This window comes from Anomaloglossus baeobatrachus, chromosome 3, assembly GCF_048569485.1.
Source record: "Anomaloglossus baeobatrachus isolate aAnoBae1 chromosome 3, aAnoBae1.hap1, whole genome shotgun sequence".
Classification (NCBI taxonomy): domain Eukaryota; kingdom Metazoa; phylum Chordata; class Amphibia; order Anura; family Aromobatidae; genus Anomaloglossus; species Anomaloglossus baeobatrachus.
The window spans coordinates 619070799-619087955 of NC_134355.1; the positions used below are offsets into that span (position 1 = coordinate 619070799).

General features: G+C 48.0%; 1 protein-coding gene across 3 annotated transcripts in view; it reads right to left on the reverse strand.

Moving 5' to 3' along the window:
* The window catches only part of ITGB1BP1 (integrin subunit beta 1 binding protein 1), a 34702-nt gene that overhangs the window by 16274 nt on the left and 1271 nt on the right, over nt 1-17157 (reverse strand). For 2 of the 3 annotated variants that reach the window (XM_075341091.1, XM_075341090.1), the window contains exons 2-6: nt 16121-16220; nt 11941-12019; nt 11259-11395; nt 9247-9339; nt 6811-6960 (exon numbers count right to left, since the gene is read on the reverse strand). In XM_075341091.1, the coding sequence (XP_075197206.1) occupies nt 6811-6960; nt 9247-9339; nt 11259-11395; nt 11941-12019; nt 16121-16192 (531 nt within the window). In that variant the 5' untranslated portion in view covers nt 16193-16220. Of the gene's footprint in view, nt 1-6810; nt 6961-9246; nt 9340-11258; nt 11396-11471; nt 11519-11940; nt 12020-16120; nt 16221-17157 lie in introns of those variants that run through there. The other variant, XM_075341092.1, reaches the window with a different exon arrangement.

The following is a 17157-nucleotide window of genomic DNA, read 5'->3' on the forward strand; positions in this document are numbered from 1 at the left end:
ACCTCCTCCTTGCTGGCGTCTGAGTCAGAGTGGAGCTCTCTGCCCTTTACTGATCCAGCCTCTGGCCCATCCATCTGGCTCATCAAGAGTGACTCTCATTTCATCAGTCCATAAAACTTTTGAAAAATCAGTCTTAAGATATTTCTTGTCCCAGTCTTGACATTTTATTTTATGTTTCTTGTAAAAAGGTGGTCGTTTTTCAGCCTTCCTTACCTTGGCCATGTCCCTGAGTATGGCAGACCTTGTACTTTTTGATACTCCAGTAACGTTGCAGCTCTGAAATATGGCCAAACTGGTGGAAAATGGCATCTTGGCAGCTTCACGCTTGATTGTCCTCAATTCATGGGCAGTTATTTTGCGCCTTTTTTGTCCAACACGCTTCTTGCGACCCTGTTGGCTATTTGCCTTGAAACGCTTGATTGTTCGGTGATCACGCTTCAAAGGTTTGGCAATTTCAAGACTGCTGCATCCCTCTGCAAGACATCTCACAATTTTGGACTTTTCAGAGCCCGTCAAAACTCTTCTGACCCATTCTGCCAAAGGAAAGGAAGCTGCCTAATAATTAAGCGCACCTTATATAGGGTGTTGATGTCATTACACCGCACCCCTCCTCATTACAGAGATCCACATCACCTGATTTACTTAATTGGTAGTTGGCTCTCAGCCTATACAGCTTGGAGTAGGACAACAACATGTATAACAAGTATCATGGGATCAAAAAAGAGAATTTTGTTTACTTACCGTAAATTCTTTTTCTTATAGTTCCGTCTTGGGAGACCCAGACCATGGGTGTATAGCTTCTGCCTCCGGAGGACACACAAAGTACTACACTAAAAAGTGTAGCTCCTCCCTCTGAGCCTATACACCCCCTGGAGAACCAGATCTAGCCAGTTTAGTGCAAAAGCTGAAGGAGAATAGCCACCCACAAGTAAAAACAGAGCAAGAAACCGAACAACCGGAGACTCTGTCCACGACAACAGCCGGTGATAACACGCGGAACAAGAAACTGCCAACAGGCAACAGGGAGGGTGCTGGGTCTCCCAATACGGAACTATAAGAAAAAGAATTTACGGTAAGTAAACAAAATTCTCTTTTTCTTTATCGTTCCTATGGGAGACCCAGACATTGGGACGTCTCAAAGCAGTCCATGGGTGGGAATAAACAGAAAAACTGAGAAGTAGGCAGAGCCTAACTTCACAAATGGGTGACAGTCGCCTGAAGGATGCGTCTGCTCAAGCGCGCATCTGCCGAAGCATGAGCATGCACTTGGTAGTGCTTTGAAAAGGTATGCAGGCTAGTCCAAGTGGCAGCCTGACAGACTTGCTGAGCCGTAGCCTGGTGCCTGAAAGCCCAAGAGGCACCGACAGCTCTGGTCGAGTGTGCCTTGATCCCCGGCGGGGGAGGCACCTGAGAACACTGGTAGGCATCCGAAATAGTCGACCTAATCCAACGGGCTAAGGTCGGCTTAGAAGCAGAGAGGTCCTTACGCCGACCTGTGGTTAGCACAAAAAGAGAGGTGCACCGCCTAAGAGCAGCGGTGCGAGAAACATAGATCCGGAGCGCCCGCACCAGATCCAGAGTATGCAGCGCTTTCTCAAAGCGATGAACAGGAGCCGGACAAAAGGAAGGCAGGGTAATGTCCTGGTTAAGGTGGAAAGGAGAAACCACCTTAGGGAGAAAGTCCGGAGTCGGACGGGGAACCACCTTGTCTTGATGAAAAACCAAAAAAGGTGACTCCGAAGAGAGCGCAGCCAAATCAGAGACTCTCCTGAGGGAAGTTATGGCCACTAGAAAGACCACTTTCTGTGAAAGACGAAACAAAGAAACCTCCCTAAGAGGCTCAAAGGGGGGTTTCTGCAAGGCCGTGAGGACCAAATTGAGGTCCCAGGGATCCAATGGCCGCCGGTAAGGCAGAATGATGTGAGACGCGCCCTGCATGAAGGTGCGGACCTGAGCCTACCGGGCGATACGCCGCTGGAACAGCACTGACAGAGCCGAGACTTGTCCCTTGAGAGAATTGAGGGACAGTCCTAGCTGCAGACCGGACTGTAGAAAGGACAGAAGGGTCGGCAAGGAAAAAGGCCAAGGAGCATGGCCGGAAGAACGACACCAGGACAGGAAAATTTTCCAAGTCCTGTGATAGATTTTGGCCGAGGAAGACTTCCGGGCCCGAGTCATAGTGGAAATGACTTCAGGAGGAATACCAGAAGCCGTCAAGATCCAGGACTCAAGAGCCACGCCGTCAATCTGAGAGCCGCAGAATTCTGGCGGAAAAACGGACCTTCTGAGAGAAGGTCTGGACGGTCCGGAAGATGCCATGGCACCTCTACGGACAGATGGAGCAGGTCTGGGAACCAAGCTCGCCTGGGCCAGTCCGGAGCAATGAGGATGACCCGACGGCCCTCCATTCTGATCTTGCGCAGGACTCTGGGCAAGAGAGCTAGAGGGGGAAACACATAGGACAGACGAAACTGGGACCAGTCTTGAACCAGAGCGTCCGCTGCGAAGGCCTGAGGATCGTGGGAGCGAGCCACGCAAATCGGAACCTTGTTGTTGTGACGGGATGCCATTAGGTCCACGTCCGGAGTGCCCCACTTGCGGCAGATTGACACTAAATAAACACTGCCGGATGCAGGGACCACTCGCCACTGTCCACGGTTTGACGGCTGAGATAATCTGCCTCCCAGTTTTCCACGCCTGGGATGTGGACTGCGGATATGGTGGACTTGGAGTCCTCCGCCCATTGAAGGATACGTTGTACCTCCAACATTGTCAGGCGGCTGCGTGTCCCGCCTTAGTGATTGATGTAGGCAACCGCTGTCGCGTTGTCTGACTGGACTCGGATGTGCTTGCCCGCCAATAGGTGGTGAAAAGCTAGGAGAGCCAGGAGCACGGCTCTGGTTTCCAGCACACTGATCGAGAGGGCTGACTCGGACGGAGTCCAAGTGCCCTGTGCTCGGTGGTGGAGACATACTGCTCCCCAGCCGGATAGACTGGCATCCGTGGTGAGGACCACCCAGGACGGAGCCAGGAAGGAGCGTCCCTGAGACAGAGAGAGGGTCCGAAGCCACCACTGAAGAGAGCTCCTGGTCTGTGGCGACAGAGCCACTAACCTGTGCAAGGAGGAAGGCCGCTTGTCCCAACCGCGGAGAATGTCCAGCTGCAGAGGGCGCAGATGGAACTGGGCAAATGGAACAGCCTCCATTGACGCCACCATCTGACCCAGCACCTGCATCAGGTGCCTGATGGAATAACGGCGGGGCCTCAGCAGAGAGCGCACCGCCAGTTGGAGGGACTGCTGTTTGATCAAGGGCAACTTCACAAGTGCCGGCAGAGTCTCGAACTGCATCCCTAGGTACGTGAGCCTCTGGGTCGGAGTCAGAGTGGATTTGGGCAGATTGACCAGCCACCCGAATTGGGCTAGAGTGGCGAGAGTGAGCGAGACACTCCGCTGACAGTCTGCGCTGGATGAAGCCTTGACTAGAAGGTCGTCCAGGTAAGGAATCACTGCCAACCCCTGGAGGTGCAGAACCGCAATCACTGCTGCCATGACCTTGGTGAATACCCGAGGGGCCGTGGCTAACCCGAAGGGGAGAGCCACGAATTGGAAATGTTCCTCTCCGATTGCAAAACGTAGCCAACGCTGGTGAGAAACTGCAATTGGCACATGCAGATAGGCATCTCGGATGTCGATGGATGCCAGGAAATCCCCTTGGGTCATTGAGGCAATGACTGACCGAAGAGATTCCATGTGAAAATGCCGCACCTGAACATGCTTGTTGAGAAGCTTGAGATCCAGGATGGGCCGGAAGGAACCGTCCTTTTTGGGGACTAGGAAGAGATTTGAGTAGAAACCTCTGAACCGTTCCCGGGCGGGAACCGGTACAATTACTCCGTTGGCCTGCAAGGATGCCACGGCCTGAGAGAAGGCGGCGGCCTTGGAACAGGGGGGAGTTGACAGAAAAAAATCTGTTTGGCGGGCTGGAAGAGAATTCTATCCTGTAGCCGTGGGAGATGACATCCCGCACCCACTGATCGGAGACGTGTTGAAACCACGCGTCGCCAAAGTGGGAGAGCCACCGACTAAGGACGTTGCTGGCGCGGACAGATAGTCAAGAGGAGGCTGCCTTAGTGGCAGCAGCTCCTGCGGTCTTCTGTGGACGCGCCTTTGTGCGCCAGTTGGATTTTTGGTCCTTGGCTGAGTTAGTGGACGAGGCCTAGGGCTTAGAGGACGACCAGTTGGAGGAACGAAAGGAACGAAACCTCGACTGGTTCCTACCCTGGACAGGTTTCCTGGTTTTGGTTTGTGGCATGGAAGTACTCTTCCCGCCAGTAGCTTCCTTAATAATTTCATCCAGTTGTTCACCAAATAGCCTGGACCCAGCAAAAGGGAGCCCAGCAAGGTACTTCTTTGAAGAAGCATCTGCCTTCCACTCTCAAAGCCACAAGATCCTGCGGATAGCGAGGGAATTAGCCGAAGCCACCGCAGTGCGGTGAGAAGCCTCCAGCATGGCAGACATGGCATAGGATGAAAAAGCAGAAGCTTGGGAAGTTAAGGCAACCATTTCGGGCATAGATTCCCTGGCGAGGGAATGCATCTCCTCTAGAGAAGCAGAGATGGCTTTGAGAGCCCACACTGCTGCAAAAGATGGGGAGAACGAGGCCCCTGCCGCCTCATATACAGATTTGGCCAGAAGGTCAACCTGGCGGTCGGTGGAATCCTTAAGAGAGGTGCCATCAGCCACTGATACAACGGTCCGGGCTGAGAGTCTAGACACCGGGGGTCTACCTTTGGTGAATGAGCCCACTCCTTGACCACCTCAGGTGGAAAGGGAAAACGGTCATCAGAACCACGCTTTGGGAAGCGTTTGTCAGGGCAGGCCCTGGGCTTGGTCACTGCGGCCTGAAAACTGGAGTGGTTAAAGAACACACTCTTTGTCCTCTTAGGCAAGGTAAACTGGTGCTTTTCTGCCAGAGAGGGTTGCTCCTCTGATACTGGCGGATTGAGGTCCAGTACAGAATTAATGGACGCAATCAAATCACTAACATCTGAGTCACTTCCGGACAGATCAATGGGGCACATGGAGGTAGCCTCCGAGCCCCCTGTGAAGGCATCCTCCTCGTCCCGCGATTCAGCTTCTGAAACAGAGCCGCGGGACGAGGAAGGGGAGGGAGCCCTACGTCTCCTCTGAGGAGGACGGGGTCTGGGACCAGATGAAGAATCCTCTGTGAGCTCCGCTGAGAGAGCCCTAGCAGCAGAGGCATCCTGTGAAGGGGGCTGATGCATGTTCAGCAAAGTCCGGGACAGCTGTCCCATGGAGTCGGCAAAAGACTGGGAGATTGACCTAGATAGGGATTCTACCCAAGCCGGGGGTTCAGCCACAGGAGCCGGAGCAGCCGGAGATACCACTGTGGGTGCGATTCCAGGCTGAGGCATCGTCAGGTTAGAGCAGGCATCACAATGTGGATATGTGCTCGGTTCAGGCAGCACGAGCTTACATGCAGTGCATACTGAATATAGCTTTGGAGCCTTGCTCCTCGTGTGAGACATGCTGCTGAAGTGGGGGCTCTGCCAGAGTGACCCCCAGAGAGTATACAGAGGCCCACAACCAGAGGTTGTGGCTTACCAGACCGCTGGAGCGGTGTTGTGTGCCCTCTAGATCCCAAAGCCCAGACCCCCAAGCACCTCAGCAGGGATGCTGCAGCCAGTGCTGATCGCAGAGAAAACGCTGATAAAATGGCGCCGGAGCGAGGAGAGGGGGCGGGACCAACTCTGACAGCGGGATCTGGAGGGCCAAAGAGACTTACAGGGGAGGAGACATGTACCCAGTGAGGAGTGTCTCTCCCCTGTGTAGAACGGCCGCTGGGCGGAGCCGCACTGTCCCTCTGCATGAATGACATGCGAGGGCAGTGAAACCGAAAGTAGGCCTCCGGCGAAGCCGGGGCCTAAATTTGAGCGGTGCGGCCGGCGCGCAGGCACCATCGGCGCGGTTCTCAGGCGGCAGCCAGAGAACCGGCCGGAAATGTCAGAAAACTCACTCAGCACACTCTCCCACCATAATAAAGTACAGGGACCCCCAGAATATAAACGTCTCAGGTACTTAGCTTGCTGAGACGCAGGGTTCCAGGTCCCTGGGGATGAGTGCTCCGTCCAGCAGGATCCTGAAGGGCTGTGGATGGAGACCGGTCTCCTGCAAAGCATGGAGAACCGTGCTGGCTCCCACTTCAAGCCAGAGCCCGAGGGATGGTGAAGGAGCGCGGCATGTAAGGCTCCAGCCTTGGAATCAACCTTAACAGCACCGCCGACACAGTGGGGTGAGAAGGGAAAATGCCGGGGGTCCAGACTTGGACCCGCTTTTCTTCAAACTCTTTCCAAAAATGAAAAATCAGATGAGAATGCATGTGTGGATGTGTACCTCCTGAACACAAAGCAATGAACTGGCTGGATCTGGTTCTCCAGGGGGTGTATAGGCTCAGAGGGAGGAGCTACACTTTTTAGTGTAGTACTTTTGTGTGTCCTCCAGAGGCAGAAGCTATACACCCAATGTCTGGGTCTCCCATAGGAACGATAAAGAAATACTCATTTGCCTAATAAATCTGCACAGTGTATGTTAGTACATGGCAATAAGTGAAGTATAGACTATCACCGAGAACTAGAAAAGAGCTCTAAGTATAGCATATGGAAAAAAAATCCAAATCTCTAGCATCCAAAGTTCATGTTCATTCAATTTTATTCACAAACCACCAGACAAACTACTGCTATGTACAAAACCGGCACGTGTCACTTTATTGTAATAAACCAGCACTCACCAGATTGGCACACTGATAAACCCACAGGCTACACTGGTCATCACTGGCATCTTTGGTCTTCAGAGCGAGCAAACTCTTTCCAGCCACCAGCCCGTCATCATAGCACACCATGGAGACAATGAGAAAGAGGGGGTGCCGGTGCAACACATCCTGAAACCACAGGGCACCGGTCAATGCACAGACCACCATTATGCTTTCCGACATTTATTGAGGGCTCTACAATCTACATGCACAAACTTAATGATTTAATACTGGTAGGAAAAAAACATATCCTTAATTAATTAATTGTGAGTAATTGAAGAAAAAAAACCCAGAAACTTACTGAGAGAAGGCTGCAGCAGAGCTTGAAAATGGCGGATAATCATTTAAAGAGGGCAAAAAATGTCCAGATGTAGAAGGATTCACCAACTCAAAAGAAAAAGACCCCTGAGAACAGTAACACCGCCTCATTATCCTCAAAAGCGAAGGTGCTCAGGAGTGAGATAATGGGGTTTTCTTAGCATTGAACATTGGTGTATCCATAGGATAGGTTATCCTTGTGTAATCAATGGGGTCTTAATTGCGACCCTCAACATCAGCAGAGCCCAACACATCTCAGCTTTTGCTGCTCAGCTCCATTCACTTGCATAGGGGGAAATCCAGCACCACACACGGACGCCGCTGTGCTGGGCACAGAGACCATACAATCAGCTGATGCTAAGGGCAACAAAGTTGAATCCATTGTGCAGGCAAACGATCCTGCCTGACCTGACTTCGGACAACAAGTAGCAAATACTTTTGAAGTGTAAACGAAATTATACCTGGTTTTCTAAATATTTAAAAATATAAATAATAAAATTGTGACGTCCATTTGTATTCAACCCTGAGAACTTTGAAGGACGATCTCCTGCTTTTATTACTGCTGTAAGCCTTATTTCTGGTATTTCTCTACCAGCTTTTCTCATCTAGAGACTGAGGTTTTGCCCATTCTTCTTTGCACACAAGCTCTCGTTCAGTGAGATTGGATGGAGACGACAGTAATTTTCCGGTCTTGTCACAGACTCTCAATGGGATTTAGGTTTGGACTGTGACTGGGCCGTTCACCCACAGGAATATGCTTTAATCTAAACAATCTATTGTAGCTCTAGCAGGATGTTTAGGGATGTTGTCTTGCTGGAAGGTGAATCTACATCCCAGGCTCAAGTCTTTGCTTCCTAACAGGTTTTTCTCCAGGATTGTCCTGTTAGCTCCATCCATCTTCCCATCAACTCTGAGCAGCTTCCCTGTCTCTGCTGAAGAAAAGTTTCTCCACAGTAGGATGCTGCCACCACCATGTTTGACAGTGGGATGGTGTTTTCAGGGAGATTTGCAGTGTTGGTTTTCTGCTACACATAGCATTTTGTATTTAGCCAAAAAAGTTTTATTTTGGTCTCATCTGGCCAAAGCAACTTCTTTCACATCTTGCTGTGTCCCCTATATGGCTTTTTGCAAACTGCAAACAGAATTTCTTATGACTTGCTTTCAACAATAGCTTTCTTCTTGCCACTCTTCCGTAAAGGCCAGATTTGTGACATATATGAATAATCTGTGGACAGATTCTCCCACCTGATCTTGACAGCTCCTCCAGAGTAACCATTGTCCTCTTGGCTGCTACTCTAATTAGTGCTCTCCTTACTTAGGATGTCAGTTTAGTTGGCGGCCATGTCTTGGTAGGTTTGCCGTTGTGCCATACTCCTATTTTTGGTTGATGTACGGAGCAGTGCTCCATCAGATGTTCAGAACTTAGGCAATATTTTTTTAGAACATAACCCTGCTTTACTCTGCTCCACAACTTTACCCTGACCTGTCTGATGTTTTCCTTAGTTCACATGATGCTCTTTGACCCCTGATGTTCTCAAACAAACCTCTGAGGTCTTCACAGAACTGCTGTAGTTATACAAAAAATAAATTACACACAGATGGACTCTATTGACTAATTAGGTGACTTCTGAAGGCAAATGGTCACTCATGATTTAATTTAGGGAAATCACACTACAGGGGGTTGAATACAACTACAGGTCACAGTTTGCAGATTTGTATTTTTAAAAAATTTAGAAAACTTTGTATTATATCCTCTACACTTCACAAATACTTGTTATTCGTGGTTAACTCACATAAAATCCCAATAAAATACATGTAATTTTGTGGGTGTAACGTGAAAAAATGTGGAAAAGTTCATAGAGTATAAGGCACTGTAAATAAATAAATACGTGACTTACCCTCCCCCGGTCCAGCGCTGGTCTGGTGTCTGTGTTTGAAGCCTGCGTGTTTCAGCACTGGACCAAGGGAGGGTGAGTACGTTTGTTTTTGTTTTTTTTGTTTTTTTACTACTAGTGGAAAACCGATACAGTGCGCTTCAGGGAGTGGTATTTTATAGCTGGCATCAGAATGAAGATACATACATTTACGATTACTTACATACTGATCCAAGGTAGTTACTTTAATGCCATATTTTGAAACTACCATAATGAAATCTTCATCCGAAGGCACGAAAGGAAGTTTTCCATCTTGCTGAAATAGAAAAGAAATAAGGAATTCTAAATCGTTTAAACATATAGTGTAAGTACTAAGGTGACCCCATAAATGGCACGATGAAACCATGAAGCTGTTCCTGATGATGGCGCCATAGTTCGATAACAGCAGCAATGAGAGCCCAGACCCTACCGGAGAACACACACTTCTTTGTGATTGTGGCAATCTTACATGTCTGCTACTAACACTAAATAGGAAATACACGTATTTGTCAGCAGCCATGTAGTGCAGTGTAGGAGAGAATATAGGGCTGGAGAAAGGTACTAAATGGTAGGACACAAAGTGCCTATCGTTCCCAATAAGTATTACAGGGAAGCACATGGTCCCTTAGATACACGAGTGCCATTATTTAATACTAAGTATATTTTATGATATACAGTGGAACCTTGGTTTACGAGAACAATCCGTTCTGGGAGTGTGCTCGTAAACCAAGTTACTCTTCTAGCAAAGCAAGATTTCCCATAGGATATAATGCAAGCTCAGACAATTCCTTCCACAACTTGTATAATATCCCATCCTGGTTGTGCCATTACACACACACACACACACACACACACACACACACACACACACACTATGCTCACCTACCCTCCGTTCCCTCGGCGGCCTCCTGGTTCTTATACTCTGCAGGTATGTGTATCCGGTAACCATCGTGACTGATGCAGGAGCTTCCGCTGTCAGCGCTTCAGCAGCAGACGTCGTACGCGTGAGCCGCTTTCCTCTGATTGGCTAGCGCGCTGACGTCAAAGGCATAAGCCGCTTGCCTCTGATTGGTCAGCGCTGACTTTGAGAAGCGCTGACAGCGTAAACTCCTGCATCGGTCGCGATTTTTACCGGATACACATACCTGCGGACTACAGGAACCAGGAGGACGCCGAGGGAACGGAGGGTAGGTGAGCATAACGTGTGTGTGTGTTTGTGCGAACTGCAAGAGCAGGTGAGAGCGCGGTGAAAGTACAGAACCGGAAGTGTGTGCGGTGAGTATTTGCTCGTACAGCAAACATTGCTCGCAAACTGAGTTAGGCTGGTTTCACACTACGTTTATTTAACATCCGTCCATAACGTTTTTTTAGCGGAAAAACGGATCCAGTGCAAATGCGTTTTCACTTCAATGCATTTGCAATGGACTCGCGTTAAAATGCGTTCACCTGCGTTTGCGTGCGTTATAGTGAGGATCCAGCGACTTGCAGTTTTTTAACATCTTTCAAAAACGCTACTTGTAGCGTTTTTGAGCTGCGTCCAAATACTGCATGTCACCGGATCCTGACTAAACAGCAGGCAAACGCAGGTGAACGCTGGCGTGCTGATAGACAGGATCCTGCTTGCTCTACTGAGCATGCACAGAACCAGTCTCGCGTGATCTGTCTCTCCTCCCCCTCTCTATCTCTGTCTTTCCCCCTTCCTCCCCTCCCTCTCTCTCCCACCTGAGAGCTGCGGACACTCGTAACCAAGGTAAATATCGGGTAACCACTTCTCTTAGTTACCCGATGTTTACGTTGGTTACGTGTGCAGACAGCCCTGCTCCTAGCAGCTGCAGACACTCGTAACCAAGATAAATATCGGGTATCCAAGCCCGATGTTTACCTTAGTTACCAGCGTCTGCAGCTGTCAGAAGCCGGCTCCCAGTCTGGTTCCCCTCACTCCCGATCACATGACTCCAGTGCCCGCCCCTAAACATCCAGTGACAGGATCCTGCAAAATAACAGATGCGTTTGCATGCGTTTTTTGCTGTAAAAGCAGGATCCGCTTTTGCAGCAAAAAAACGTTCCTGACGCATGTTAAATAAACGTAGTGTGAAACCAGCCTTACAAATTTACAGCAAGCTTTGCGAAATACTCGCACACCAAGTTACTCGTAAACCGAGCTTCTACTGTACATCTGATTGATACAACTATTACCTGTGCAACATCAATGTAGTTTATGAGGTCGAGTGATCCTTGCAATGTTTTGCTTTCCTCTGCCTTTACTCTTTCAATGGATCCCACATATTTCACCTTGAACTCAGCACAAGGCTCTGAATTACTCGAAGCTTGTCCTGTGGGGAAGCAGAGAGGAAGAGTTTAATATAGATGTACAAATACGTCATCCCTGCCCCGATAGTGCCCGATTACTTCTCTTCTGCGCCCGCGTGTCCTGCCCGGTGGCCTGCATGCTCCACACAGCTTCACATAGTGAGCTGCTCTGCTATCTCTGCAGCGATGAGAGGAAGCGAGCTTCCTGTGAGCTTGTCTCATGCAATCGGCTTTTTAAAGGAGAAGCAAACACTTACCACTGAGCAGTGCAAAGTACACACCAAAAAAAGGAGACAGCGCAACTGTCATTTTTTTGCTACTATGTTTCATGCTGAGTATGCACCTGATCACATTACAAAGTTAGGAGGTGCCATCAGTCTTTTTCTCAAAGTATAGACCAGACATAATGGGCAAACCTACTGCTGATTGGTAAAAAAAAAAAGGAGAAAAAAAACCCAAAAACAGACCTAGACCAGATGAGTACAACAAAGAAATCACAAAACAGGGAACTGATTAGGGGTAAGGGGTTTCTTTTAAATCTCCAATGTTGGTTCGGAGAGTAACTTACCAAAGCTTTTAGTAGAGTCTGTATCAAGGCTAGCCACGGTGCTGGATCTGGAGAGGCCGCCCAGGCTGGAGTCTACAGACTGAGAAAACAGTTACCAATCAACACAAAGACAGCAAAAAATCCATCATCCCCATAAATCCCCATATCAAGACACTGTATCTTGCATGCAAAGATCCGGACATATAAACACATCAGAGCAGATGCCTAAAATATTTTGCTGCTGTCAAACTTAAATGAATGGGTCGGCGTTGTAATACCCGACACAACATATGGATCGGGGTTGAGCTGTTTACTGTGTGAGCGAACACAAGCCACTTTGTATTTTATAGAAACCATCTTGTCTTATAACTGAATGATGTCATAGGGTTCAGCTATCACTGATGGGCGAGGAAGTTTCACATTTCTACACACACCCCTGAGGCTCTTATTGGTGCATAGTTATTCCTTTGTTTGAGGTACTATATAAATTGGTCATATGATGTAATGAAACAGAAACTCTCAGTACACCATACTAGGCTGTGCTATATTCATTTCTCCAAGCGCTTGTAAAACCAATCTTATCAATTTGGAGTTCCAAGGACATAGGAGTGTATTTTGCTCACAACTACATGGAATGACGTAGCTATAGTATAATAGTGAAAGGCAGAGACCACCAGCTGGGATAGAGGATAATACTGGCCAGCCAATGCTTTCTAGGGCATGCAAATAACCTCTCCTCCAGAAGGAAGCTTTTTTTCTACTGACGGAGGCAGCAATCCTATAAGTATATACAGTGCTGTGAAATATAAACAATCCAGTTCACCATAATTGCAAGTCCACTTTCTTATGGAACTCGGACATTGGCACTATCACAGCCAGGAAAATGTGAATCGTAAAAGATTATTTTTTATTAGTAGCAGCTCACATACAGAATATCGTGATTGAGACAAGCAGTTAGTGCATGGGTGACACTATCAACGCGTTTCGGGTGTGCTTGCACCCTTAGTCTTGACTTTGTCATGTAACTGTCACATACAAATGTGGCTGTTTCATACAAAACATAGGGCATAGAATAAACAACATTGCAGTCTACTATCTCTGAATGTCAGTCCCATTGTATACGATTAACAACTATAGAAAAAGACAAAAAAGGGGACCTGCAGCACGTTCACAGTTTTTTTTAAAACTTTTTATTGTTTATTCCATAAAATATTTAATCAATGCTTTTTAAAATCGCATTAGTGACCCATAGACTTTAATGGCCTAGTCTGATCCCCAAATAGAAGAGAATAGGACAAGCTTGGAATGTCATGGGCCGGACACTCAGACATTGATGCGTGTATGGATTAATTAAGTTCTATGGGTTTGTGTGCTGACAGAAAAAAAACAACAAAACATTCCGGAAGTGACACAAGTCTGTGTGAATATAGCCTTAGTCAAAGTTTAAGGCTATGTGCCCACGCTGCGGAAAATGCGCGGAATTTGCCGCGGATTTTTCAACAATCTGCAGCACAGCTACTCCCCAGCCATTTCTATGGCATTTGGGAACTGCTGTGCCCACACTGCGTTTTTTTCCGCAGCGGAAATAATGCGGATTTCCCTGCGGAAAAATCTGCAGCATGTCAATTATTCCTGCAGATTTCTCCGCAGAGTCCCATACTTACCTGCCTTGATAGCAGACACCCGAGTCACTTTCTCCGTCCGGTGTGCAGCAGCGCGGTGGATCCAGGTACAGGAAGGAAGATGTGGGCGGGGCCTGCACGAGCTCCGGTCATGTGATAGCCGGAGCTAGTTCAGGCCTGCCCACCTTCTCCTGCACAATGCAGCAGACGATGACAGAGTAATACGGCCGCCGGAAAGCGAGGTGCTGCGTGATGGAGGTAAGTAATATGAAGGCCCCGATCACTGCAGCACTTGTTCTGCATTGAGGATGCAGTACCGAAGAAATGGTACTGTATCCTCAGTGCAGAATGCCCGCACCATATCTGCAGGACACTGTGCCCGTGGGCACATAGCCTAAGACTATTTTGCTGTAGATGTCATAAACGTGTCAGTGTGTTCCGTATGCAGAATATTGTTTTAATATTGATTTTTAGCCAAAAGTGTATATATATATATATATATATATATATATATATATATATTTTTTTTTTTTTTTTTGGCTAAAAATCAATATTAAAACAATAATCCGCATATGGCACACACTGACGCGTTTCTGACATCTACAGCAAAATATGTTTTAATATTTTTTAAACTGGTTTTTGGAAAAAGACGTTTTCAAAGGCACAGCGGCAGCACTGCAAATCACCGTTCTGTCTGTAGCTGTAACTAACATGGTACCAAACCCTTTCTCTATTCTTCCCCCGACTCCGGATGCTTCTCTTACACACGCACATGTGGCACCCCAGGGTTCAGTTGCCACAAATATACCTGTACCTGGGCAGGGAAGGATCTCCACATCAGGTAATCCCACATACAACATTTCCACTCCAAGCCTGGAGGGGGAGCTCTACAAGTCGAGTTCAGGTGAGGTCCCCTTTAAAGCCAGGTTTGGAGGCGGAGTCAGAGAGACAGTTGACAGTTGGAAAAGAGGGGTCTGTGCGAGCAGAGAGTGAGGGAAGACATCAAAATGGTGAGGGCAGTGCTTAGCCCGCACAAGTAAGGGGTACTTCACACACAGCGAGATCGCTACCGAGATCGCTGCTGAGTCACGTTTTTTGTGACCTTATTAGCGATCTCGCTGTGTGTGACACTGAGCAGCGATCTGACCCCTGCTGTGAGATCGCTGCTTGTTACACACAGCCCTGGTTTGTTTTTTTATTGTTGCTCTCCCGCTGATAAGCACACATCGCTGTGTGTGACAGTGAGAGAGCAACAATCCTGAATGTGCAGGGAGCAGGAGCCGGCGCCTGACAGCCTGCGGTAAGCTGTAACCAAGGTAAACATCGGGTAACCAAGGTGGTTACCCGATATTTACCTTCGTTACCAGCCTCCGCAGCTCTCACGCTGCCAGTGCCGGCTCCTGCTCCCTGCACACGCTAAGTTAAGCGGTGTGAGCTGGTAACTAAGGTAAACATCGGGTAACCATACCCGAGGTTTACCTTAGTTACCAGTGTCCGCAGCTTCCAGACGCCGGCTCTGTGCAAGCGCAGCATCGCTTGCACGTCGCTGCTGGCTGGGGGCTGGTCACTGGTCGCTGGTGAGATCTGCCTGTTTGACAGCTCACCAGCGACCATGTAGCGATGCAGCAGCGATCCTGACCAGGTCAGATCGCTGGTCGGATCGCTGCTGCATCGCTAAAGTGTGAAGGTACCCTAACTGTGTGACCGCCTGAGGGATCAAGAGTGAGGCAAAAGAGGAGAGACCGGGGAGGTGGAGCCTGACCGGTTCATCCCCAAGGAACAGCGCTTATTATCGGACACCGGAATCCGAGATTGTGAGGGATCTAATCTGCCCAGCAAAAAAGACCGGGGGCCAGGGAGACTGCAGATCTCCTGGCCGCAGCAGCACCTAAAGGCAAAGCCGCTACACAGAGCTTAGGGACCGCAGTGAGTACAGCAGTGCCCCTTAGAGAAGCTCCCGCCGCCTGTCATACAGGTGAAGACAGTGAGAGAGGGACAAGGTATAGCTACAGGCAGCCTAGTACCAAGGAGAAACAGCGCAGCAGGGAGGCCACACAACTGACCTGGTGCAGAGATCCTGAACTGTTCCCAGATTACCCAAAAACTGTAACATGAGAAACTGAACCCCTTTTTAACACCTGCAAGTAAAACCTGGTCAGAGTTAATGAATTGGTGTGATGCACTTTATTTCTTCATCTGAGCAGCCATAGGCTGCTGCACTAAAGTGACAGTTGAAAAGGCTGTGAGGAAAAACGGCCGCCATATCTGTGTACTACTAAAACTGCCCTGGGGACCCCGCTTCACCTACGGGAAGCGTAAACAACTGGCTGCCTAACCATCACCCCAGAGGTCTGACCTGCAGCCCCAGTAACCATACTGTAACCATAGGTGGCGTCACAAAATACTTTTATCTATTTATTTATTTTTTTCTTTTTTATTTTATTTTTTTTATTTTTATTATTTATTGACTTTCAGCAACCACCAGGGCCACGGAACCGGGCACAGGCCCCCGTGACATAATCCCATTAACCAACACCCGGAACCGAGTACCCCACGGCCCGGCGGCGGGTCACACAGACCTTGCTCTTGGTGCTGATCTCGCTGCTCTGGGAGCTGCTGCTGCTGTGCCTCTTTTTCCCCTTGCGGAACATTCTCTTATCACAGATCCATCCGGACGTCCTGTGGGGAAGAGACATTTGGAGAGTGAGGATCCTGGCTACCGACACAGTGAGAAGAAATACTCAGATCTGCACTGTTAGTGTGTACACTGTATACAGTTAGTTTGTATTATTTGTATACGATGCATAAACAAAGGCACAAGACCTTGGCTCATAACGTTTCCTTTTTTGTTTTCTGTTTTATAACTTTAAAGTTACTATATTCCGATCACTATAACATGGGATTACTCAGCCTTACTTTGTCTACTGTGAGATCTTAATAGGAAAAAGAGTACTTTTTGGGGGAGTATTTTTATGCTGTCACTTTGTGTAAAGACCCTCGATGTAAAAGGTTATGTCACTAGAGTATGCCAGCACTCCTTTATTGTTGCTGATCTTAGTTTCTTTTGCATTGTGATGGTCGAATACCCCAAAACAGGAGGAGACTGGCAAAAAAACCTTCTTGCATGAGAAGCTTACTGGATCCTTACGCTCAACACTAAATACCCTTCGGGGAATGACTCATAAGAACGACCTTTTCTACATGTATTAATTGTGTTAATATCAGTTGTTAATTTTGTGTTTACTTTTCATTCTATTAGGTTTGCAGTGTATTTTGGCAGGTACAATATCATTGGTTGCTGTTTGTAGTTTATCACGATTAATTGTGTAATTTACGTGTTTACATGCAGCTAATTTAATATACTATGCCAGAAACGCGTCAGGAGCGGATGCTTTTAAACTTTGTTATGGATTCCACTGCATGTTTATTTTAATGGACTATCAATATAGAAGAAGCGCCATTTTACTTCCGGATGGATGTGCTTTTTTCCTTTTGTTTGCCTTCACTTTGCATCACCAGCACCCACCGGATATATTGATTGTCAGCAGCATTTTCCAGCGTGGTGCTGAGCTTTCCCTTTTTTTCTATTTCTGCTCTTTCAAAGCTTCAGTAATAA